Below are 25,518 nucleotides of genomic sequence, written 5' to 3' on the forward strand. Positions count from 1 at the left end.
GATATATAATTAAGATTTAATGAAAATATAGTTGAGAGGTATAAAAAATATAGATTTGTTAAATTTACAAATATATTAGAAATTTAATACTATTAAACAGGCAGCTGTATATGAATATTATTTCTCGATAAAATTCGGACACAAAACAATATTGAAAATTTCCTTTTCTCATGATAATTCACAAACCCAATCTTAATACAAACTCGATAAATTTAAACATTATAGCCGTTTAAATCTCGAAATTTCAAGCAGTACTGGTTTTGTATTCTCATCTTCCCCGCGACAAAGCTTTCTCAGCAGTGTCCATCTCTTCGAGAATCCTCTCCTTTCTCTTTGCCGGGATCGGCGCCGTCGGCCCGAAGCTAATATAATGCCCGGAGACAGCGTTCAAAGCCGAGTAAATCTCACGGAAAGAAGCTCTCCCCAGCAAGGATTTCTCCCTTCTGTACTTCGCCACCCAGCTGTTCGACGTATCCCTAAGCTCGGCCACCGCCGTCGCCACGTTGGGATCGTTCTTGTCCATGTTGATGGTGCTCCGCACCTTTTTGATGACGTCGGAGGTCTCTTTCACGTACTCCTCGTCGTCGCCTGCGAAAGCCGGTGGTGTCGCTGCCAGAAGCGATGAAAGGGATAATGTGGAAGTTACGGCGGCGAGGGACAAGAAATGGCGACGCGAAGGGTGGTGGGGTTGTGGTGAGTGTGACGACGGTGGAACGGCGGAGGTGGGTCTGTGTATGATTGGGAGGAGGGGTTTGAGCTTGGAAGTTGGTGTTAGTAGTGTTGGGGACGACATGGTTTTGCTGGGTTTTCTTTTCCTGGGAGGAAAATGGAGAGTTTTGTGTCTTGGTGTTTGTACAGAGAAATGGGTTTGTGTCACGTGGGCTTATCTAATCTTTTTGGTTTGAATGGCTGAGAAAGGATTCAATGATATCTCGTGTAGATTTACCAATGTCCAACGTGGCAACAGATTTGAGGCTTTAATTTCATTGAGGTGTTTCCACTCGTCACTAGGGATACTCATTAATCGGCTCGGATTTTTTCATTCGAATTCGATTTAAATATAACATTCTGAAATTTATCATTTCATTTAATCTGAGTTTATAAAAACTTCATCCGAATTAATATTTAACTTGGTTTTTAGAACAAAAATCAACACCCGACCCTACGTAATATATATAAAAAAAATCTCATTTTTATTAAATAAAATACAAATATAAATAGAATGATATTATAATAATTATTCTTAAATATACAAGTTAAATATCCTATTATTATTAGGTCGAATCGGATCAAATATTTTTCATCATAAATTTAAATGTGATCCCCTTAAAACACTTGAATCAAACATGAATCATCAAAAGAAGGAGACTCTATCAAATCAGAACCGATCTAATTTAAGTAAAATATTTATCCTTACTAGTGACCACGTAGTTATATTTCGGTTTTCAATAGATATTACCGTCTCTAATCATTAAATTTATTTAATTGATATAAAAATAATATTTTTTAATAAATTTAAAGATTATTTTATAATAATTTGATAAATTTTAATAATTATTTTATAATAACGTAATAAAATATAATATCAATTTCATAACAATCGGATAAAATGTATACATCATGCTAACCAAACACATAAATCTTATATTCCGGAGTAAAATAAATTTCGATAATATTATTTAATGGTAATTTTATATTCCATTAATTAAATATATCAGTTTTTGGCATTAGTAACTCATTACTTTCTTTTATAATAATTGTGTATTTTGATTTGGAAATAGCAAGATTTTAATGAAACCATCATATTTTGTTAACGGTTAACCATAAACTGTGCTTCGAACCCTCTCAACGGTGCAAAGATCAAGGATTCTAAGCAACATCCGGTCGCTGGTGCACCTTGGTGTCTTGAATTGGCTAAGCGCTGCCCCGTTCCTTATGAAATGATCCAAAATCTTCTTGAAAGTCCCTCTCTCCACGATGCAGAGCTCCAAGGGTCCAATCGAGTTGGTCCGCCTTGAGACGATGTAGCCATGGTCGACGAACGAAGCGTCCATCTCCCGGCAGCACTCGCGAAGAACCCGCTCCTCGACTTCGCCTTTGATCTCCCAATAGATTATGTAATGGCCCGGTTGATGCACGACTTCGGCACCACTCGTGAAATCGACAAGGTCGGCTCGATGATTGCTTAGCAGCTCAGACCCTCTTTCGACCACTAACTGAAGGTCCTTCTCGGTGTTTTTGTCGATGTTAACTGCTAATATCAGCTTCCTCCTGCATATGAAATTCAGTTTTGGTGTCCCGTTATGAAATCCGCTCACTTCCACCACATCTCCTAGTCGATATCGGTATAGCCCTGTGGATCCATATATAAACAAGATTACGATACGAAAAAAATACATAAATACGAGACGGATATATGAATATGAATGTGAATTATATAATGAATATAGAAAAACTTACCGGTAAAAGTAGCGAGGACAATCTCATATTCTTGTCCAACATTGACTTGTGATAGTGGAACCGGTTCATCTTCAATGAAATCAACACTGACCGAACTCGAATCTTGATTCTGTCTATAAAGAGGGATGAACTCGAAATAAGAAAAAGTCGGCATTACAGCAAAAGTGACATTTTCAGGTGGCAAAGAAGGATCCAAGTTAACCCCGATCCAACTCTCGGTCGAACCGTATTCGGCGCTCACGAGCGGCAATGAACCAGCATGGTGCCTTAGCTTCTTCAAGTACGGTTGCATGGAGCCAGTCATTATGGAGTAGACATATTTAGCATTAGGCCATAGTTTAGGTACCAAACCATACCAATCGGAACCTTGTAAATCCTCACATACAGCTTCGATTTTCGAAGCCAAAATCGGGTTAGGTTTAACTATGTCTAAAACGGCTTTTCGCATCTTTGGTAACGTTATCCTTGAACTAACGTTGCCTTCTTTGATGTCTTTGCATATTTCTTTCCATAGCTCTTCAAATGAGGCGAAGTCTTGGACTATGCTGTATGCAAAGGTCGATGTAATGAACTCGACTTCATCACGAGAGAAGAGGCCGAGCAAGAGATGACAGTACGTCGTTTGCTTATAGTCTCCGCTTGAAATCACTTCATGGGGACTGCATGTGAATGACTTTGTTTTCTCTTGTTTGATCTTGAATTCTTTGCTGGAGTAATAGTGTGTCGTCGCTGTCCCTGCCGTTAATCCTCCATTTGTTTTGAACCTTTTGCTGCTGTATATGAACTCTAAGATTCTTCCCCCGTCTCGTGTTGGATACACCCTGTAGAAGACATTACAAATTGTTATCACGATCGGATACGGTTACGATGAATGTCGATAATGAAATAATTGAAACCGTGACATAACAAATGCAATATCAGGGATGACCTTGATCTATAAGCTGCTGCTAATCTGAAAATCTGCAGAGTTGTCTGGGAACTATGGCGAGTAATGGGTACACACTTTTGTCGACCTTCGGTGGTGCCAGAGCTACAAACAAGAAGCATGAGCAAATCAACAAGCAATTAGACGATTATAGTTATCTTATGTCAAATGTACAAGGAGATCATATGCTAAACATAAACAGTTAATTCTAAACCTCTATCGATAGCTGGATAGAACCTTGGCATTGCCATTGCAATGTGAGTTTTGTTATGCATTTATGCACTAACAGAGTAATATGAAATAGCTGTGAAAGTCTAATAAGCCTTCTTAGAGACCGAATCATCGGCACAAGAACCATAATTTATTAGATTCAAAGAATCAAAGAGGCCTCTGACTCGAAACAAGTAACTTATTGCAGTAATGAATCTTCTTCCATAATGAAATGTGCAGGGTATGTGAGAATATGCAGTCTTTGTCACTATCTTAACCCTTTTGAGGCTAGGATGTAACTTGGACATAAAGATAAACCTTTAGCAAAGCCTTTCCAAGACTCTAGGACAAGGATGTACCATTCTATAAGTGTACATAGTTAAGGACACATTGGGTCTCGACTAAATTCGGAGTCGAGCCCTAAGTGGATCCGTAATCGGAAGACAAGATCTCCCAACTCAAACACTTTATGTCCGCTAACATGGAACATGTCTGTACCTTAATGAGAGAGTGGTAATAGGGTGTTGGGTGAGCATAGGAGAGGTGTCCCCATCTGCAATCCGTTGAATATAAGGCTCCAAATCCGCATGAGAAACCAAAGGCACTAAAGAAGTGTAAAGTGATTCAATTTCACATGCATCCATCTCGTTTATATCCATGTCCCCGAGCCATTTTTCAAGTACTTGACACCGTGGTTCAGCTCGAGTATCCGACGAAGCGTCTCCCTTTGAACAACACCGGCGTTCGTCGACACACGATCGAACCAGCTAATAATGTCGTAGTTGCTAGCTTCAAGTGTTTCGGCTTCCATTCGAAAGGAAAATAAGCCAAGGAAGAGCTAGCCGAGCCCGAGCACTTTGAGAGAATATCTGGGGGCATGCTTATTATTATAACCCATCTTCCTTAATGCTGTGGTAGGTCCTCCGTCGTTGAAGTTGTACGGTTGGTTCTGAACCACAAGTGATTGGGGTTGGGGGTTATTCTGAGATAGATTCTTTTGGGGGTCGAAATTGAAAAAAAAAAGATAAATGGAGAAGAATGTGGTAAGTGAGGACAGTCAATCATGTCCGACAGTTTTCAATTCATTGTCTGTCTTTTGTATTTTGTTTCGTTTTGCAACTTGCAACATGGGTTCTTCTCCAAGGCTTCCTACTCCATGATTTAAACGATACCATTACTTTGTTGTTCGACTCTCGACTTGGAGTTATTGTTAAATCCATATCGAAAAGGATAAATCGTGATCGATTGATTAATAGTTAAAACTAAATATTTTATTTATTTTTATTAGTGTATCTATATTGATTCAAACATAATTAAAATTAATATTTTTCTCCCCTAAACAACTTTATTCACTGTCCTAATAAAGAAATATTCTCTTACCAAAACAAACCTTCTCTACTTGCATGGTCTCAATATGGTAAGACATTTTCTTTTAATCTTTTCACAAGGAAAAAGCAAAAAGTTTCACGATATCACCAGAGGTGATCATTTGTATATATATAATGTTGTGTTTTTTTGTGTGGATAATTTGATTTTTATTATCCAAATAACAAAAACCTGCTACAAAAAAATCAGTGTTCAAAATATAGAGATTGCCCTACATACAAAAATAAACAGCAATCAACCAATACCCCAATTTCTACATAAAGTAATATTTACACTATTAAATCTATTAAGGTTTCTACCCCTTAGTTGCAAACCAACTGTTTCCTTAATAGCTTGTAGCAGTTCTTCAGAAGTCATAGATTTATCTTGGAATATCATTTTATTTCTTTCCTCCCATAGGATGTAGATTAGAGCGGTGGAAGTAATCTTCAAGATATAAGTGATCAGCGATTTACCTTTCCAAAACATAGAGGCCCAAGCTAAGAAATCATTCCATGACAAGAGGTGATTGTGTAAACCATTCAAACCAGCAAGGGAGAAGACTGCTGCCCATAGAGAAGCAACAATCAAAGAACAAATGGCTTCGGTTTTCTATAACAACACCACATAAATTACACGTGCAGTCATTGATAAGTCTCATTTGATGCAGTCTTTCCTTTGTAGGCAGTTTATCAAGGAAGGTCATCCAAGAAATTAATTTGTGCTTTGGGATATGGAGAGGGAACCATAAGAGCTTTTGCCATGGAACTTTGGTATTCTTCACTCTAAGCTCATTCCAGATGTCACTAGTTTTCTTCGTTTCAGACAACAAAATAGGGAAGGCTTCGGTTCTCATTTTTAAAAGTTGCCTTAAACTCCAACTCATGGATGGCTTGATTTCAACAATCCAAAAATCAGTAGCATTGAAAACATAGCTTCGAAGCCATGCCACCTACAAAGATCCATCGCCTGCCAGAATGCTTTTAATGAGCAGCATCATGTTTGCTTTATTCCAGGTCTTCAAGTCTTTAAGACCGAGACCACCTTCAGACTTAGGTAAACATATTTTTTTCAGCTCACTCTTGCTCCAGCTATTGATTTGTCAGCCCATTTCCAGAAAAATCTTGAACAGAGCTGTTCAATCTTTTTTATGATCGAGGATGGGAGGAGCAATTGCCTGCACCAGTAGTTTGCAATGCTAAATAACACTACTCTAACTAATTTCAATCTGCCTGCATAACTTAGCATTCTACCATACCAGAAATGGAGCCTAGCCTTGATATTATCAATGAGGGAAGTGCAATCTTTTTCAGAAATATTTCTAGTGACCAAGGGAATACCAAGGTATCGAACAAGGAGGCTACTAAGATTAAAACCAGTAAGCAACTTAATTTCCTCAAGATCAACAATGGGAACACCAGCAACAAACAATTCACATTTAGAAGCATTTAATCTCAGGCCAGACATTTCATAAAATAAGTCCAAGACAGAAGTAACACCAATAACAGAATTCACAGAGCCTTTGCAGAAAATTAAAAGGTCATCAGCAAAAGAGAGGTGGGTAAGGACAATTCTTTTGCATTTAGGATGGTAACCAAAAGTACCTTTTGCAGCAGCCAAGTTTAGGAGTCTTAAGAGAACATTCATTGAGAGGACAAAAAGGAAAGGGGATAGAGGGTCTCCTTGCCTAACACCTCTTGCACCTTTGAAATAGCAAATCAAGCTCCCGTTGAAGGAAATAGAGAATTTGGCAGTAGAAAAACAGATTTCAATCCAAGTAATGAAAGCATTGGGAAGACCTAGTGCCTTTAAAACAACAATGATAAACTCCTAATTTAAGGAGTCAAAGGCTTTGTGAAGATAAATTTTCAAAGAGCATCTAGGGGAGATAGATTTTCTACTGTAACCTCTAACTAACTCCTGAGCCAAAAGAGTATTATCAACAATATTTATGCCCTTAATAAAAGCAGTTTGGTTAAGAGTGATAAGGTCAGGAATTAGTCTGGTAAGTCTGCTGACCAGAATTTTTGATATCGCCTTGTAAACCACCGAACAACAGGAAATAGGTCTGAAGTCTTTGACCTTACTAGGATTCGGAATTTTGGGAACCAATGTGATGGCAGTGGCGTTAAAGGCAGGGTGTAAAAAAGATTCATGGAAGAATTGTTTAATGGCAACATTGATATCTTTAGCAATAATAGGCCAGGACTTTTTGAAGAAAAGGGGAGTGAACCCATCCGGTCCAGGTGCTTTATCATTCCCTTGACTGAAGAATGCTTTTTTAATTTCTTCACAAGAGACATCCTTAATAAGATCAACTGAGGAATTAGAGGGCAAGGAATAATGGAGTAGATCTTGAAGAAGAAGAGGATCAGGAGCATTTATACAAGGATCAGAGGTGCCAATCAGGTTAGAGAAGAATTTAATCACCTCAGGGGACATTTCATCAAAGGTCTCTAATATGTTCTCTTGGTCATCCACTATGTAACACCCCCAACCCGTACTCGACCCGAATACGAGTCTGAGATGTCACATTGCCTTTTTAAAACACATTTCCTTACAAAATAACAAAACATTTGAACTTTTTAAGGAAATACTATAATATACTATTTAATTATATTCATTATAACCAACTTCGAATACAAATTATGCATTGATGCACTGCTACAATACTGCTACAATATTGTTACAGTACTGCTACAGTGATTTCGTAAAACTTACATAAAACTCGTAAAAATTTAACCGTTAATTACTATACATTTATATTTACATGAATACGTTTAAAACATTAGAAAAGTCGATCAGAGCATTCTTACTAAAACATTTCTTACATGTCAACATACTATATACAATCAAAATACATACTTTATTATTTACTTCTGATCTGATCTTCTAGCAGTGTTGTTGTTCTTGCCACTCCTATTTCCGCTATTCTTGATTCTTGGTACCTACGTGTAAATCACTTACACGCTAAGTCATAGACTTAATGAGGCATATAAATATAATAATGATACATTCCTTATGAATATGAACATGCAATCTATTCATTCAATCATATAACATGTAATTCAATATGGTAACATACAACAATAATAATGCAATTACCTTTAATAACATTTTATACGCCCATGTACATTACTGAGAACTCAAGGTATTCGAGTACATTGAGGTTGTGAACTATTGATGTCACCACAACTCGTATAAGTCCCACTGAGTGGCATATGAAGTTTGCCCGAAGGACCTGTGAATATGTCCCGAAGGACCTATGAAACCCTCGACTCTTGGCATGCCAACTATACTATAACTCTCATATCGTATACTATGGGCATTATTCTTATGTTTCAAATGTTCATGTGCTCATGTCATTTCTCTTGAAATCACATAATTCATATCACTTATAATATCACATTGCATTTGAATCTATTCACATATATAATTTATCGAATCATATGAACATATATGCCTTATGCATGTATCATAATAATTATCATGTATGCATGTTCATAACTATTTTACTATAAAAATCAACATAGGATTTAGACTTATCACAAGTCTTATTCCATTGTACTATAATGATAATATGCACTCACCTTGGCCTCGCTTTCGTTGATTCAATTCTAACTCTTCGATTGTTCCGGAATAGGATTACGTTTTATATCTACATAAACATAATTTTCAAGATGGTTATCAGAAGCCTAACCATTGTAATTTGATACTAACAACTTAGATTAATTTAATAAACCAAACTTCAATATTTTCCTTTAGGGGAAATCGATTCCCTCTGCATAATATGTAAATTTTACTGTTCAAACCCGAAATTCAAACATGTTATTAATCAATTCTAATACTCCACATTCCTTACTTAACCTCTTGACAAGTCAAAAATCTTATTCAAACTTCAAAAACTCATACATATCAAAATTTCATCTAAAAACCCATTTTTCAAATCTATCTCTAAAATATTTATCTTGTTGTTTTAATGTCATATAAGCTTTCCTTTAGCTTATATAACATCTAAACAATCAAAACCCTCTTTAAAATTCCATAAAGTAACCATAAAAATCCAACTTACCTTGTAGCCCAAAGCCACCGTGAAGAAGAGACAAACAAGGAGAAGAAGAGAAATAGAACTTGGAACCAATTTTTGCCTTCCTTTCTCTTCCACGTGGGTTAATATAAACCCATCCAAAATTTTAATTATTTTACCTTGCAAATGACCATTTTGTCCTTTAATTCTTTTCATATTTACTAACAATCATTTTTGAACTATTCAATTATTCTACCTTAATCACCAAATTCTAAATTTTTACAATTTAGTCACTAACCCGTTGTTTGAGATGTTACACACTAGAACTCTAATGGTGTCTCTTTTCTTCTTAAAAGCAACAACAGAGTGAAAAAACTTAGTGCACTTATCACCATCTTTTAGCCATTGCACTTTGGCTTTTTGTTTTAAAAACATAGCTTCAGCATCTTCCATGATCTTTAATTCGGTTTGCAAAAGAAACTCCTCCTCAATAACAACCTCACCTCTAAGCGTCTTTAGTTGATGCTGCTCTAATTCAGTTCTCTTTTATTTTACCCGATCAGAAAGATTACTATAACAGGTAAGGTTCAGATCCTTAAGGTGAACTTTCAGTCGTTTCAGACTGGTAAAAAGGATTTGCATAGGATTACCAGCTGCAGGACATTTCCAGGATTGAGAAACAACATTTAAGAAGTTCGGGTGTTGGGTCCAAAAATTAAAAATTTAAAGGGCTTTGGACGATTAGCATGTACCTCTTTGTCAAGCCATAGAATAGCAAGACAGTGATCGGAAGTGCAGGGAGCCAGGAACTCTACATGTGAAGAAGAAAAGGAATTCGCCCAATTTTGATTAATAAGAACTCTATCTAGCTTCTTTGCAAGGTATGAATTTTGTTGTTTGTTGCTCCAAATAAAAGAAGGGCCAAAATAAGGGTGATTGAAAAGGTCAAGGTCAGAAAGGGTATCCTTAAAATCTCTCATATCAGGAAAAATATAAGGACCAAAGATTTCATAGTCAGACCTCTCATTTGAATTAAGGATTACATTGAAGTTTCCTCCAAGAATCCGAGGAAAATGACCATAAGTTCTATCTAAATCTTGAAGTTGCTGCCAAAGAAGCTTCCTAACTCTGTCATCATTGCTGCCATAAACAACAATGATAATGGGTCTACCAAGATGAGTACCTTTAACAGTGATGCTGCCATAATGTTGTGTTTTGTGTATTTTTATTGTGTTATTACTGTAATATACAAATTAGCTTTAGATAACTGAATAATTTATTTTAAATAAAATAAATATTTATATTTATATATGTTGAGAGTTGAGACAATCCCATTGGATTTTGTATTTATATATCGAACAACAAAGTGATGGGTTCACTGATAAGTGGCTGAGGTGCAGTCTCTGTCTGACTGCTTTCACCATAATGGTTACTACAGCTGTGTTTTTGGCTCTAATTATAAGTTTTAGGGTCCCCCACCTTTGCTGGATGGCTAATATTATTGCATGATTTAAATATTTTTAAAAAAAAATATCGTTGGTAGATGATTACAATGATTCGATTAAATTTAAAATCGAGTTAGATTGAATCTATTAAATAATTTTAGTAGTTAAAGAATGTATCATTCTTTTTTAGGTTTGGGTTTGAGCAATTATATATGTACGGTGTATGTTATCAATAACTTAAAAGAATTATAAACATATATTATTTTATAATCACTCAAACTAATAAATAAAATCTGAATAAATTAAAATTTATAATGGAATTAAACTCTTTTATCATTTCGTTCATAAAATTCAAACTTGAGATTATTATTGAACAACATTAAGTTATCTATAATATGACCTAACACGAACCAAATTATCTCAATGCTTAAAGGGATAATTATTATTTGTAAAAGTCTCAGGTTAAGCACCATAAACTACAATGGTGTATGAATTTTATTGTCAAATAATGAAGAATCTTTAGAACAAATATTAAATTAAGTGTGGAGTTTAATAAAATTAAATCTTTTTCATCTATAATATTTAAATTTAAAATGTAAAAGACATCAAACTTGTTATCCTTAACATAGTAAACAATAGTAGGGAGATTTTTCAAGACTTGAAACTTGATACAATTTTTTAGATAAAAACTCACACATGGCCAACTAGATAAGACTCGATATATATATAATTATAATTTATTTGATAAAATAAATGCCTAGTTAAAAATATATATAAGGATGAGGTATTATTGCAATTATCTCTAAACATATAAGTTACAATTATACTATAATCTCAAATTAAGTAAGAAATTTTTCATCCTAAATGTGAATTCAACTCGATTTTATTCTTAAAAAAAAAACCCAAGATCAATCTGGTCGAAATCTGTCGAGTCTAGGTCACATGATCATCTTTAGTAGGGTGATGTGTCATGAGAATATTATTTTAGATAAGACGTTACCTAATACTACAGGATCAATCTGGTCGAATCTGAGGAGTCTAGGTTGCATCCCCATACCTAGTTAGGGTGATTTGTCATGAGACAATTATTTTAGACAGGGCGCTATATTTCAAGACTTCTCTTTTTTCTTTTTGATATAAGATTAATGCCTCCCACTCAATATCGTAATATTACATACTATTATCATAGTTATCAATCTTTCTTATACGTATTGGGACGTTCAACGTAAAATCATACAAATAAAAAAATAATACTATTTACCATAGAATTAATATTTTCTCTCAAAATATATTTAATAGAATGTATTAGGGGTGCTTATCAATTAAGTCGATCACGAGTTAGGTTGTGTCGACTTGTGCTCGTTAAAAATTTTGTTGCTCGATTTAACTCGTTGTTATTAAGCTTGTTAAAATTTTGCTCGACTCGTGCTCATTAAAAAAACTTGTTGCTCGTTGCTCGCCTCTTTGCTCGTTAAGCTCAATGCTCGTTGCTTGCCTCGTTGCTTGTTAACCTCACTAAAATTTTTACCTTATATTTTTAACTATAGGTAAAATCTACTAATACACTATACAGAGCTTAATATAAACATAAATAAATAAATTTAACAACAAAAATCATCAAAAGAGTGTACGAAGCATTTGTCTAAATAATAAAGTAACAATCTACAAATATATCAAAATAATAAATAGAGTTTATTTTTTAATGTAGTAAAATATTAATAATTTAACATTTCTGTTGTTTATTAAATAATTAATAAATTAATAATTTATCTTTTTTTAGTATCTATGAGTAAATTAGTAATTTTTTAATAGAATAATTTTTTAAGATAATTATTAAAGAAATTAACGAGCTGCTCGATAACTTATCGAGTCGAGTTGGGCTTTAGTCAACTCAACTCGTTAAGGTCTCGAGTTTAGCTCGAGTTCGAGTCGAGTTTTAATCGAGTCTTGTTCGAGCTGCTCAATTAAGCACCCTAGAATGTACAATATTATTATATTACATAAATCTATTACAAAATTAATATTTCTAATTCAATTTTTTCATTCACACTATGATAATTAAAACCTTTATTTGTTTTTCTTAAAGACTTGATGTCTCTTTACATTATATCAACTTACAATTAATTAAATATATAATATCATGACATAATATTTTATAAACTTTTTATTTATGTGGTTTTTTCAAATGTCTCGTCCTTATCTTATAATATCCTCGTAGGGTCTTATAAGATGTACGAATTTATGGACGATTTCAATAACCGACGAAATAAATAAATGAATAGAAAAGGACAAAAATGGTATCCTTGTTGGAGCTTTGATTAATTGAAAAGGACATTATTGGCCTTGTAATGAAATGGTTGTCAAGATTTTTGCTATTTTAAGCATATGAAAATTGGGGATGAAAATGTATTTTTTGCTCCTTTTGAATTTAGTGACAGGATTTGGAAATCACTGAAATTGATTACTTTGTCTCTGTACTAATTAGTTACTTTACCAACAACGACCGACCGACACTTGTCATAAGATTATTTTCCAGTGATGTTCATAATTCAACTTTTTCTTTAGATTTTTTTAGTTTTAAATTGTATTATAATTTTAAATGTCGACGGAGTGTTAATTTAATTGATGAAAATTAAGAATTATTGATAGAGCATTTAAAAAAAAGAGGTAAATTATACAAATGATCATTAATGTTTAAATAAATTTTTATTTTTTATAATGAAATTTTAAAATTTAACGTATTAATTATTAACATTATTAATTTATAACAAAATGTTTACTCTATCGTTATTCACATTAAATTGATGGTGTGCAATATTAACAAAAAAAATAATATTTAATTTTACTCTTAAACTAATACTAAATCATTAAATAGGTCCTCAATATATGTAATTTACTCCCCAAAACTTTTCTAAGTAATAAATTTTATAAAGGAGAAATCTGGTAATGGAAAACGGCATCAGTTTTTACTCTTTGGTCAGCTAATACTTACCAAGCAACAGCTCTCAACTGAAACTGTCTCTCAAGTTATCACCAAAAAGAGTTAATTCGATGGTATTCCAGACAGAACAAAAGATTTGTCTGATGGTTCTGCATCTGCTCTGGAGAATCAATATTCTCCAGCGAAGTCATCGACTGCTGGAATTTTGTGGAACCGGAACTATCGGATTACAGAATTCTGCCTGGATACTGGTCATTGCAAGGTATTCTTAGAGTCAGACGACGTGGGACGAACCCTTGACCTCTCGGTTCTTGGTTCATATGAAGAGCTATACCTGAAATTAGCCAACATATTTGGAGTAGAAAGGTCAGAGATGTTAGGCCATGTGTTGGACCAAGATGCGACCGGTGCTTTCAAACAAATTGGGGATGAACCATTCAGGTATTAATTTCAAAACTCCCATTTTTATTTTGGTCTCCTAATCTTACCGACTCGAGAACAGTGAAATTGAAACATCTAAATTCCAGGTTTTCTCAGCAGTTACCTTCTTCATGTTATATTTGACACAATTTTCTCCATCTCTTCGGTATTGCAGTGCTTTATGAAGACAGCCAAAAGATTGACAATAAGGATGGATTCAGGCAACGATACTGTTGGAAGGTAACTTGAAAATTCTTCATTTTCCCTGAATGAGTTTCAAACGAACACCATCTCGCAACTTGTTCTTACTAAACTTGATAACTCGTGTTTCCAGGTCACAGCTCACGGTAATTCAGACTACTGAAAATGGACCAAATAAGAGAGGTCCTTGAGCATATTTGCATGATTCTGAGCAGCCATTGTCGATGATAAGCACGCGTGAGATATTTCCAGAATCCATAGAACAATCTTGAAAACCTTTGTTTAGCTCCTCTTAGGGCATGTCTGTAATATATAGGTTTCTTGTCCGCGGGATCGCATTTATGTTTCAAAAAAGAACACAGAACATTGATTTCTTGTAATCTGCTGAATGTTTTATGATTTATATGTTGTTGCTCATTACTCTTTTATCCATGCAAAAGTTTAATTGCTAAAAATCTGTTGGTGCATGCTAAAATGGAAATTAGCAATTTTTAGGGAATAAATTAGATATAAAATTATCGTCCAATGACCTATTTAATATTTTAGCAGTAGTTTAGGGGTAAACTAAATATTAATTTTCTATTAACATTATCACATCATCAACTTAACGTGGATGACGGTTAAGTGATTATTTTATTATAAATCAATAACATTAATGATTAATTTATTACTTTTGAAACTTCAATGAAAAAAACGAAGATACTCAAACATTAGTGACCATTGTGTAGTTTAACTTTTAAAAAAATAGTGGTCTTAACGATACAATTAGAAAGAATATTTTATATGAATTTGATGAATTTCATTCAAATCTAAATTTTATAAGATCAATTTTCTAAAAGAAAATTGAATTTGGATTGAATTGATATTTTTTAAGGATAAGATCAGGTAGATTTATGTTGAAAAAAATAAAAATAATTTTAAATAAAATTATGTATAAATTATGTTAAAAATTATATTAGTCTAATTGATATTTTGTAGATTATGTTTAAATGTATAGTTGTTATTATATTTTAAATTAAAAAGTCTATACGAATTATGTTAGATAAATCTTTTTATTATATTTATATTGTTTCATTCAATAATTTTTTTTACTCGTCACTGAAGTGAAGAAATATTATACTCAAATTATATTCGAATAAACTAAAACTTAATCTAATCTATAAACATCGCCAAACACAATTAACAGTTAACATTATCAGTCGATGAACAACCATATTCTAATTTCAATCATGCATTTTCTTCTAGCATAATCTCGTTCATTAGTAAGTGCCATAATATGTCAAGTACGAACTTAACATGCTAGACCGATGATGTATATTATTCTTTAACTTTTAAATCAGACAAGTAGAAAGACATAATTCATGAAATCAAAAGTATAGAGACTAGAATTCAAAAGATCAAAGCACACAGGGACTGAGGCATAATTAAACCAAAAAATACTATAGCGAACCAACTAAGCAAGCATTAATTGGCCCACAAATCATGCCCATTTCTCAATTATTTAATACGCAAAACCAAAAATTAAAAAAAAAATGATTGGCTCCTATCGATTGGTTTTTCAAATTAAAAAAATTCGCAACTTTATCAGGGTTTTATTTCTATTTAAAGAAATTAGACAATGCGTGAGAAATCGAGGATTAGCCCAAACTAGAAAACAAAATTTATTTATTCAATTTTCATCGAAAGAGGTTAAGCTAATGGGCTAATGGCTCTAAAATGCAATGAGCATTGGGTTGAAGATCTGACGACGTCGATTCTTCTCAGGCTCCCTGTAAAGTCAATCATTCGATTTAAGTTCGTATCAACAACTTGGAGGTCTTTTCGACAACTCAAATTGTTTCCCAACACCTTAGCATTAGTAAAAAGAATACGAAAAATCAACGACTTCTTATACTATACGGACGAATATGATGACAAAATGTGCTTCGTTCGTTTCATGATCAAACACTTGCATCTTTCGATGATCTGTACCCAGGATTTTACGATATGGGCTGTGGATCAATCTGTGTTTATGATGGTTTACTTTGTATAAGCAGCGTAAATTTATGTTTATGGTTATGGAATCCTACGACGAGAGAAATTAGATTTCTTTCTAAATGTCGTAAGACCTAAACAATAAAAACATTCGATTATTCATGGGTTCGGGTCGGATCCTATTTTACATGATTACAAGGTAATTTGTTTGTGTTCACTTGGAAAAAAAAAAGACACCGTATCGGTGTTTGTTTACAAAATGAGTACAGATTCATGGGGCATTAAAAGACAAGAGCTTGACCTGCTTCAACGGACAGACATTTACGAATTATAGCAATGCATGTGTAAGTGGCATTTATTATTGGGTAGTCTCCGATAAATCTAAAGTTCGTTTCGATTTATATAAGGTCCTTGCTTTTGATTTTACCAAAGAAGTGCTTGAAATGATAGAATGGCCACTATTCCTGATACACAGAAAATGGATTGGCGATTTGATCGTAATACCAAACATCGATCGTATCTCTTTGTGCATTTCCGATTCAAATAAAAACAGCTACACATCAAATCATGACATTTGGGTGTTGAGCGAGCAAGGCCAAGGTCAGTATTGGACCAAACTTTTAACAATTGGGCCACTTATCGAGGTTCATGAGGTGTCCGGATTTTGGAATATGAGCAAAGGTTATAATAAGATATTTGTACATTGTACGAGTGGAAAACTACAGCTTTATGACCTACAAACTCATGAATTCATAGATACAGGAGTTAAATGCAAGCAGGACTGCGGAGTTAGTTTTATCTGGAATTACGAGGAGAGTCTTGTTTCTACCGACAGACAGAGAATAAAATAGGTTAATGTTTATAGACACGAGTGGAAAACTACAATTTTATGACCATCAGCTCAGTTGGTAGAGCACGAGTTCTTAACCTTGGGGTCGTGGGATCGAGTCCACGGAAGGCATTTCATAATTCGGAGGTTTCCTACGGAAGTTGCTCTCAACCTGGCGTTGGAGGCAGCCTATATCCTACCTCCCCTTACCCCATTACATATGAGAATAAGGGTCAGCTAATTTTTTATAGACACAAGTTGAGATGTTTTCTTACAAGATGATTGGTTACACAAATAATTATCATGTAATATGACTTGAATTGATATATTTGTATGGATTTAGTATGATTGTTTTCAAATACGTATAATTATCATTTTCTAAACACGTAATAATTTACTTATAGTATGTTTTTAAATTATGGTTTAAATTTAATTATAATACTCTTGTATCGTTGAACGAACAAAGATTGAAATTTAGAATTGTAAAGGTGTAAGAATTAAGATTTCCTAATTAAAATATACATTTTTTGTATAATACAAGGAGTAACGAAAAAATTAATTGACCTCATGCTTTGTTTTTGCCAAACTTTCTGTCTTATAACACTCCATGTTGAGATCACCAAACACCCTTTCTATCTCTTATAACATCTAGTGCATCATGTTCACCTTTCCTTTCTCATGACATCCCATGCATTGTTTTGCTTGCCAACCCTTGTCATTAATTCTTGTATAACTATAAATACAATATCAGCAAGATGATTAATCCTAGAAAACTTACAACGATCAATAGGAAAATGAAAGAAATCAATCTTGTTCTTGTTCTGATTGGTTCATTAGTAATGGTTATTACTGTCCAGGGCCAAAACCACCTTTGGATGGTTCAAACATTCTCATTCGGATATTGCGCTTGTAGTCATTGTACAAATGTTATTAAGTAAGATGTGATAGTTCAAGGACTTTGGCCGGCGGATAGTTCTGATTCTACACTCAGAGGACCATGCGATCAAAACCGACTTAGCAACAAAAAGCCTAAGGTATGACATTCTCGTTGTTTCCTTCTTATTCTCTAACATCGTGGTCTAATTAACATTTTAATCAATCGATTGATAGTTCATTATCAGTTGAGATGGACAAGTTTTGGTATAGCCTCACCTTCAGCAATAATCAGGAATTTCTGGAATCACGAATGGAGAAAACATGGGACGTGCGCCAATCCAGTTATCCTAATTAGTACTTCTCGATGGGGATAAAATAACAAGAGAATTGGTTTGGGACGCTCCTTGTCTAGCATGAGGACATCCAAGCGCCCCGCAAACTATTTTAGGAGAAAAATATGTGGAATTGTCAATAATAAAAAATGTCATGATTAAGTGTTTTCATATGCCAAATGGGACCCATTGTTTTAACCGAAGTTGTAGTATGCGTGGATATGACGGGCCAACATTTTATAGATTGTAATAGGTCGAACAAATCGTTCTACGGCGGGAAAAAAGCACTAGTCACGTATGCTTAATTTAATAATGTATTGATCTAGGGAGGTTTTTAACGAAGCTTGCAATCTAAGTAGGGTTTTATTTTAATAAAACTCATGATGAGGGAAAAAATATGTATCCAAATATTAATAAAGATGTATTGTGTTTTTATTACATGGAAATATTAATAAAACTATATTTGTTTTCTTTATTGTTGTAATGTAGGCACGAGCAGGTTGTTTTGTTATTTGTTAATTAGTAACGATGATATCAACTATACAGCATTAATGAATGTTACTACAAAATGAATCATAAATCAGTTTACCTAGGACTTGAATGTGCAGTAGAATGTGTGGAAATATGTTGTAGGGTTAGTAATTTTAATTATTATTATGGAGGTGCAGTAGCCTTCGAGCTCCTCATAAGCGTTAAAAACGAATGAAAACAATAAATGAATTCTAGGTTACATTTAACTTAAATAAGCGGTTGCCCCATCCAAACCGACTCGATCGTCCATATAGGATCTGCATGTTTTCTTAACTTTAGAGTAAATTATGCATGCAGCCCTGCCACTATTAGACTCTGTTGAATTAGATCCTTAATCCATTAAATTTGTCACACCCCAATTTATGGGCTAAATTTTAAGTATCGAATTAAAGTCGTAATAAGGGAGAAATTTAAGGACTAAATCATAAATTTTTAAAAGTTACAGCTTGGTTTTGAAACTTGTGGAAAACTCAAGGACTTAAACCCAAATTATCCCTTTTTAATGGTTAGTGAATAATAGCCCCCGACTTGGATTGAACCAATTTCCCCTAAATTTTGTATACCCTAATTATCGTCGTCTCTGTCTCAAACCGACGTCATCCGACCACCGTGTCGTGCACCGCCGATACCATTGTAACCGGCGTCCACCCACAAACAAAACCCCTCAAACCGTTCATCGTATAAAGCCCTCGGTTATTGTAAATCGACCTTTGAATGCTCCGATAAAACCATCGTCGTCGTGAACCTTATCACGATTTTACGTCGATTTCGCCACCGTCATGCTTCACCACCGTCGCCACTGAGTTCCCCACTCAATTTCGACTAGAACCCGACCCCTCCAGTCCCTTGTCACCATCGAATCCTCCCTCGTCAGCGTGGGTAAGCTCGAATTTAAGTTTTTGGTATTTTGGAGTATTTTATTATGATTTTTTTATTGATATTAGTTAATTATAGTATGTGGATGATCAGGGAAGAATTGACCGACCACCCCGACCTCCGTCGCCACCGCACGCGTCGGCAACGCGCATGAGGCTCGTCTCATGCTCTGGTTTCTTCTAGAACGGGTCCAGTCGGTCTGGACCGGCCAACCCAGTTGAACCGGGTCTGTTTGACCCGACCGAGTCAGCTCGTCTGAGTCAACTTGTCCGAGTCAAACCGTTGACTTTGACCATTGACCCGAAAAGTCAAAAAAATTTAAAAGACATATTTTATGTTTTTCGATGTCCTGAGTCCGAATTCGAAGTTCGTTTTTCAGTGTTTTACCTTCGGAACCAAGTTGGTCTTTTGATTAAGTTCAGTTTTTTCCGTAAATTTGATTGCTATGTATATGAGGATTTATTGGACGTTGAATTCAAGTTCGAAAGTGATCGAATGGAGTTTAAATGTTCGATAAGTGGGGCACGGAAATTGAGGTAATAATTACTACCTTATGCATGCTTTATGGAAATGTTGGAAATTGGTAGATACATGGTTGAATATGATAGGTCTAATTTATATAGTAAATTATTTCCAAGCTCGATCTGAATACGATAAAAAGTCGGTAACCGAATATGACTCAAATGGCTCGCGTAAGAAATTGGAAGATCGATCGGAAATAATTAGAAGTTCTGTGATTTATTAATAGATGAATTGACTTTAAGATCCGTAAATTTTGATATAAAGGTTAAATACCATTATTATTTGGATAAGAAATTACCAAAAATAGCCCTATGGGGTAAAATTACGAAAATACCGTTGTACTGTAAAAGACCAAGACTTCCCATGATGGTGAAGAATAACCTACAAATGGCAAACTTGACTAATTATCATAAAAAGTTCATATTGATTGGATTGAAAGAAATTACCGAATATCCTCGAGCTATGAAATAACCTTAATTGTTCAAAAATGACCAAAATAACCTGAACTCTAAGGAACTATAATATTGTGAAGCCTAATTTATGGGAGTAATGCTACTGACAGAATTGAATAAAATGACGATAATATGCTTAAATGTGAAAAGGACTATGAATGGCTATGATAATGGAGACGACCTGAAAACTTATATTTTGACCCACTTGAATCTTGGAATTACTGATTAAATTCCTGAATTATTTGGAATTCCCCTGAAGTGTAATATGATTCGAAGTACGTCCAAGCTCTAGAATAACTAAATACCCTCAACTCTGAAATGAATAAGTCAACCTCAAATACCAAATGACTATATTTAGACCAAGTTGAATTGAATGGAAGTATTGTAGTATTTGAATTGTTAAAACGATAGAGTTACTCTGGAAACTCCGAAGTGACCGGGATAAACTTGAATACTAATTGATTTAAGTACCCTAATTACATTGAATTAAGTGAATAACTTGGATAAGTCTGGAAACATTGATGATCTTATATGTTGTAACGTCCATAAGGGTTTTGAACCTCGAATCAAGCATGTCGACATTTCCTGATATCGTTGCAATGTAAAAATGAAATAAAGACCATTGAAATATCTGTTCGTCTCCCTAAGATCCATTCAGCGATGATTCTGAAGATGACCATGTGACAAGAGTTGTTTGTATTAAAGAGTGAATACCCTTGAAGTGCAACAATTTGAATGGTTGACATGTATCATTGCTGGAATTTGTATAGTTTGTGTTAATTCGATATTCCGATAGATCACACAAATCGTAAATTCCCTGAATCTTCGTTTCTCCCTTATTAGTTCAAATCACTAAGAATTCTCCAAGAACCTAATACCCAAAATGTCCCTGATTTCTCGGATAGTGGAATTACTCCTATCATATCTGAAAACAAGAGTAACTCTGAAACAAAGGATTCTGAATACCTTTCTGATTTCATAGTGCCTCCGAAAAATATCTGAATACTAAATGATCCTGATAAATCACGTTCTAAATAACTAATGAATCTGGCAGTATCAAACCCTTTATGGGGATCGTCTAAATTTAATTAGCTTAAAAAGTTTAATGGCTCCCTATCTGATAAATACCAATCACATCCGAATATTATCTGGTACCTCTAGTGTGTTCCCTGATCACACAGATGTTTTCTCTGATTTTAAAAGTATGCCTCTATTATATGAAATACAATCTGACCTCTAATTTCTGCTCTAAACTTTGATATGTTATGATCTCTGATCTCTGCTTGATTTGATATATCTATTTATGACTGAAATTATTTTTATATGGGGGTACTCGGGACAATGGTATGACGACTGATAATTCCTTATGACCTAAGACGACTCTTGGGTTGGCTTCTGAGCCTAATGGTCCTAGTAAGACCTTATGGACCCTAAGTACTCCCTTAGGGTGGCTCTTCTGCTGTGTGCATTGGGTAAGTCCTTATGGGCCTGAGGTCACTCCCCTCAGGTGGGCACCTACGCTTCGGCAAAGGTAAGACCTTTTGGACCCAAGGTGCTCCCTTATATTGGTACTTATGCCCTTTTGGGCGTAGGGTAAGTCCTTATGGATACAGTTATGGCGAACTGCATATTGGCGTTCGATTGGAGGGTTTTATTATTGTTTTTCAAGATACATTTTAAACTGCTACTGTTTTAAAAATGATCTGTACATTTTCACTGGTTTTGTGGGAACACACTAGACACCCTATTCTGATCTCATGAACCTAGTCCTCCGAACGTTTACTCTGAATTGAAAGCTTACTGTCTTTTATTACATGAGATATCAGTGGGACCTCATCTCAACATAAGAATCTATAGATGTCTGAACCAATAAGGAAAATCATGCTTGCATATTATCTACATGTCTTTCAGCTTGGTAGTTCTGTATTATTGAGCTTTTCAAAGCTCACTCTGTTATTCACTATTTTAGGTTAAAAAGATTGAACATGTGCATCTATCGACATCAGTAAAGGAGTTCTACTGGCATTACTTGCGGAGTACGGTGCATGTGTTTAGGGGGCATATAGATGATATTATATTTTTATATTCGAGTCTGAAACGTGTATGATTTTAATTTTGTCTGTAATATATAAATGGTTTTAACTTGTATTTTAATTATAAATTGTTTTATGATTTTACACGTTTTAAAAGAAATTTTAAATTTTTCCGGGATTTTTACTGTGTGTCGCTCTGGTGGCCCTAATGTGACACTTCAGATCGGATCTGGTCACTCGCATCGGTCTGTGGGTGTTACAAAATTTGTTAGAAATTGAGCTTTGAAATTTTAATTCTTATTAATTAGATCCTAAATGCATAATATTGATTAGTATTAGGCCATATAATTAAGGTTCTTCTCAAATAGGCCTGAATGAGTAATTTGGTTGTTGAGCTAGTTAGTTTCTTAATTGATTTCAATTTTGTCCTTAACTTGAAAATTGGTTAATGAATCTTGGCCTAAACTTTTTAATAAGTTTGATTTAATTCATAATTGAAGATGATTAATAAATGTGGCTTAAAATTCTTAATTAATTTTAGGTTAAACCAAAATTCAAAATTGATAGATAAACTTAGCTTAAATTTCTTAATTAAGACAATTTGGTCTTCTTTATTTGCAATTAAATTATTATGCATGTTTATTATACATATCGTGATGTGATTTTATAAATAAAAAGGAAATAATTATAAAAAAAAATCTAAAATTTTAAATACCGAAATGTATAGACAAAGAATTCATAAATTTGGCTGGTAAATTGGCCTGCTTGCTTTTGAGAGTGGGACTGGGCTGCGTCCTAATTCAACAGCCGTTTGACATTCTCGTTGCCACTTCAACAAAATCTGCTAGAAATATATTGGGTAAAATTGTTGTTTTAGTCTTACTACTTTTCTTTAATTTTAAATCTAATCTTTGTACTTCAATTTGGCATTACTTGATCTCTCTACTTTTAATGTCTAATTAGTTGAATTAGTCAATGCTTTTAAATGTTTGTTTAAATATTGACATGTTTTTTTTATAATAAAAAACCTTCTAACGTATTATGTTGAAATTATTTTTCCCATTTTAGAAAGATTGTTTAAAATAATAGAAATAGCTTATTGATTAAATCATTAAGAGTAATTGATGACATTTATTAGATCATATTTCATTGATAATGAGAATTTATAATCTTTTTTTCTGTTTGAATACTTTAACAATATTATAAAAGTAGAGGGATTTTATGGCACAAATTAAAGTTTAGAATCTAATTTAAAAAGTAAAACATATTAAAGGGACACAAAACTATATTTTAACCATTATATTGCTTTCAACTTCTGACGCATTAATCTTCTCCTCTCGCGACATGCACGGCCCGGATCCAGCTACCACTCTACACGTCAGAAACCCACATGACCTGTTCTTCCACACTTAACATCGAGTTATTCTTCAATATTCCTAAAAAAGATTTAAAAAAAAGCGAAAATTCAACCTAGCTATATTGTTTCATTGTTTGGTTCAATTTTACTGTATAAACTAAATATTATATTTAAAAAAAACAAGACTTAAGGTTACTTTTATCTATGTAGTAAACTTAATTTATTAATTTTATCCTTATAATTGTTTTTATTAATTTAATTCTCTAAGTTGTTTTGAGTATTTATCTTAATCATTGATGTCCTTGTATCTGTGCATTAAGTGATTATGTTAAAATATTTTATTAAACACAATGAATATAACAAATTTCCAAAAATTTATTATTTATTTTAGTGAAATTAAAAGATTAAGTCAATTTTTTTGAGATTTTTTTAACTATTGTATTTAGTAAATATTTTATTAATTTTTAATAGATGTCATGTCATCATTAAGTCACGTTTGTAATATTGAGTAATTTAGAAATTATTGGTGTTGATGAACGCAAAAGACTAACGAACTATTAGTCAAAACAAACTTCGAGGGTTATGATAAATACCTTAAACATTTTCGATGACTAAATTAATGTAAAAAAATATATGGATGAAATGATAAATTATATTTACTATAGAGACAACAGTGACCCTTAAATAAAAATAATAATGAAATAAATAATATCGACTGATAAAATTTAATTTGATTCATTTGAAAATCAAATACTATAAACACACTAATTGTACTATTTCTTTTAATTAAATCGAACCATTTAAAAATTATATTCTTGTAAATAATAAACTTTTTACTTAATTTTTTATTTATTTTTTAATCGTTAAAATTAATTTTTAAAATTTTTCACCAAACTTTCAATTTGCATAGTTTTATTACGTCATTTATAATACTTTCCATATTTTATTATACGTCATTTATAATACTTTGCATATTTTTTATTATTACGTCATTTAAATACTTAACGTATTAGATTAGACATTTTTCTTAAAGTCGAGAGAACATCAAGAATTCTTAATATCAATGTTATATCTGTAAACGAATCGAACGTTTAGTGAATCGTTCGTAAATCATTGGTGAAAGTTATTTACTTCGTTTATTTATTAAACGAACGAAATATGAATATTTTATGTTCGTTAATTAAATGAACGAACATGAACTGAGGGCTCGCTCGCTCATTACTTTCGGAAACTTTCGGTAATATGTTCGTTTATGTTCATTTATGTTCGTTTATGTTGTTAATTTATGTTTAACCCAATCTCTCTAAACACGTTTAAAATATTAAAGCACAATAATTTTAATCTGATACTCATAAATATTTTAAAATTCAATTTTAAATACAAATAAAAAAAAACTCAAATAATTAAATAAATATAATTCTAAAATTGTTAGGAAAGAAAAAAATTATTTTCATTTATGTTCGTTTACATTCATTTATGTTCATTTATTATGTTCGTTTATGTTCGTTCGTTTGTGTTTGTTTACGTTCGTTTATTGTGTTCGTTTATGTTTGTTTACATCTATTCGTTTATGTTCGTTTATCATTTAAATGAACGTACATGAACGAATACAAATAAACTACATTCCTTAACAAACGAACACGAAAAAAAATCATTTATTTATTTATTCGGCTAAAGTTAAATAAACGATTCGTTCGTGTTCGTTTACGAGCTTAATTATTGTGTCCAGAGTGTAAGAGCTC

At 33.3% G+C, this 25,518-nt stretch overlaps 1 protein-coding gene, 1 long non-coding RNA gene and 1 pseudogene across 2 annotated transcripts; 1 reads left to right on the forward strand and 2 right to left on the reverse strand.

Annotated features, from left to right (window-relative positions):
* Positions 1 to 170: 170 nt before the first annotated feature.
* Positions 171 to 864, reverse strand: LOC120128003 (photosystem II repair protein PSB27-H1, chloroplastic-like). Its single transcript, XM_039145789.1, has one exon. It carries the CDS (start codon positions 791 to 793, stop codon positions 269 to 271), a length of 525 nt encoding a protein of 174 aa, XP_039001720.1. The 5' UTR covers positions 794 to 864; the 3' UTR covers positions 171 to 268.
* A 927-nt stretch (positions 865 to 1,791) lies between these two features.
* LOC120128001 lies at positions 1,792 to 4,580 on the reverse strand (annotated as a pseudogene).
* An 8,807-nt stretch (positions 4,581 to 13,387) lies between these two features.
* Positions 13,388 to 14,350, forward strand: LOC120128013. Its single transcript, XR_005516589.1, has 3 exons — positions 13,388 to 13,814; positions 13,969 to 14,033; positions 14,128 to 14,350. It is a non-coding gene; the product is annotated as an uncharacterized LOC120128013 (long non-coding RNA).
* Positions 14,351 to 25,518: the final 11,168 nt, after the last annotated feature.

Source organism: Hibiscus syriacus, unplaced genomic scaffold, assembly GCF_006381635.1.
Source record: "Hibiscus syriacus cultivar Baekdansim isolate YM2019G1 unplaced genomic scaffold, ASM638163v2 tig00110474_pilon, whole genome shotgun sequence".
Taxonomy (NCBI): domain Eukaryota; kingdom Viridiplantae; phylum Streptophyta; class Magnoliopsida; order Malvales; family Malvaceae; genus Hibiscus; species Hibiscus syriacus.

Excerpts from the sequence above, each read along its gene's own strand:
- LOC120128003 (XM_039145789.1), bottom strand. The coding sequence starts at position 793 with ATGTCGTCCCCAACACTACTAACACCAACTTCCAAGCTCAAACCCCTC.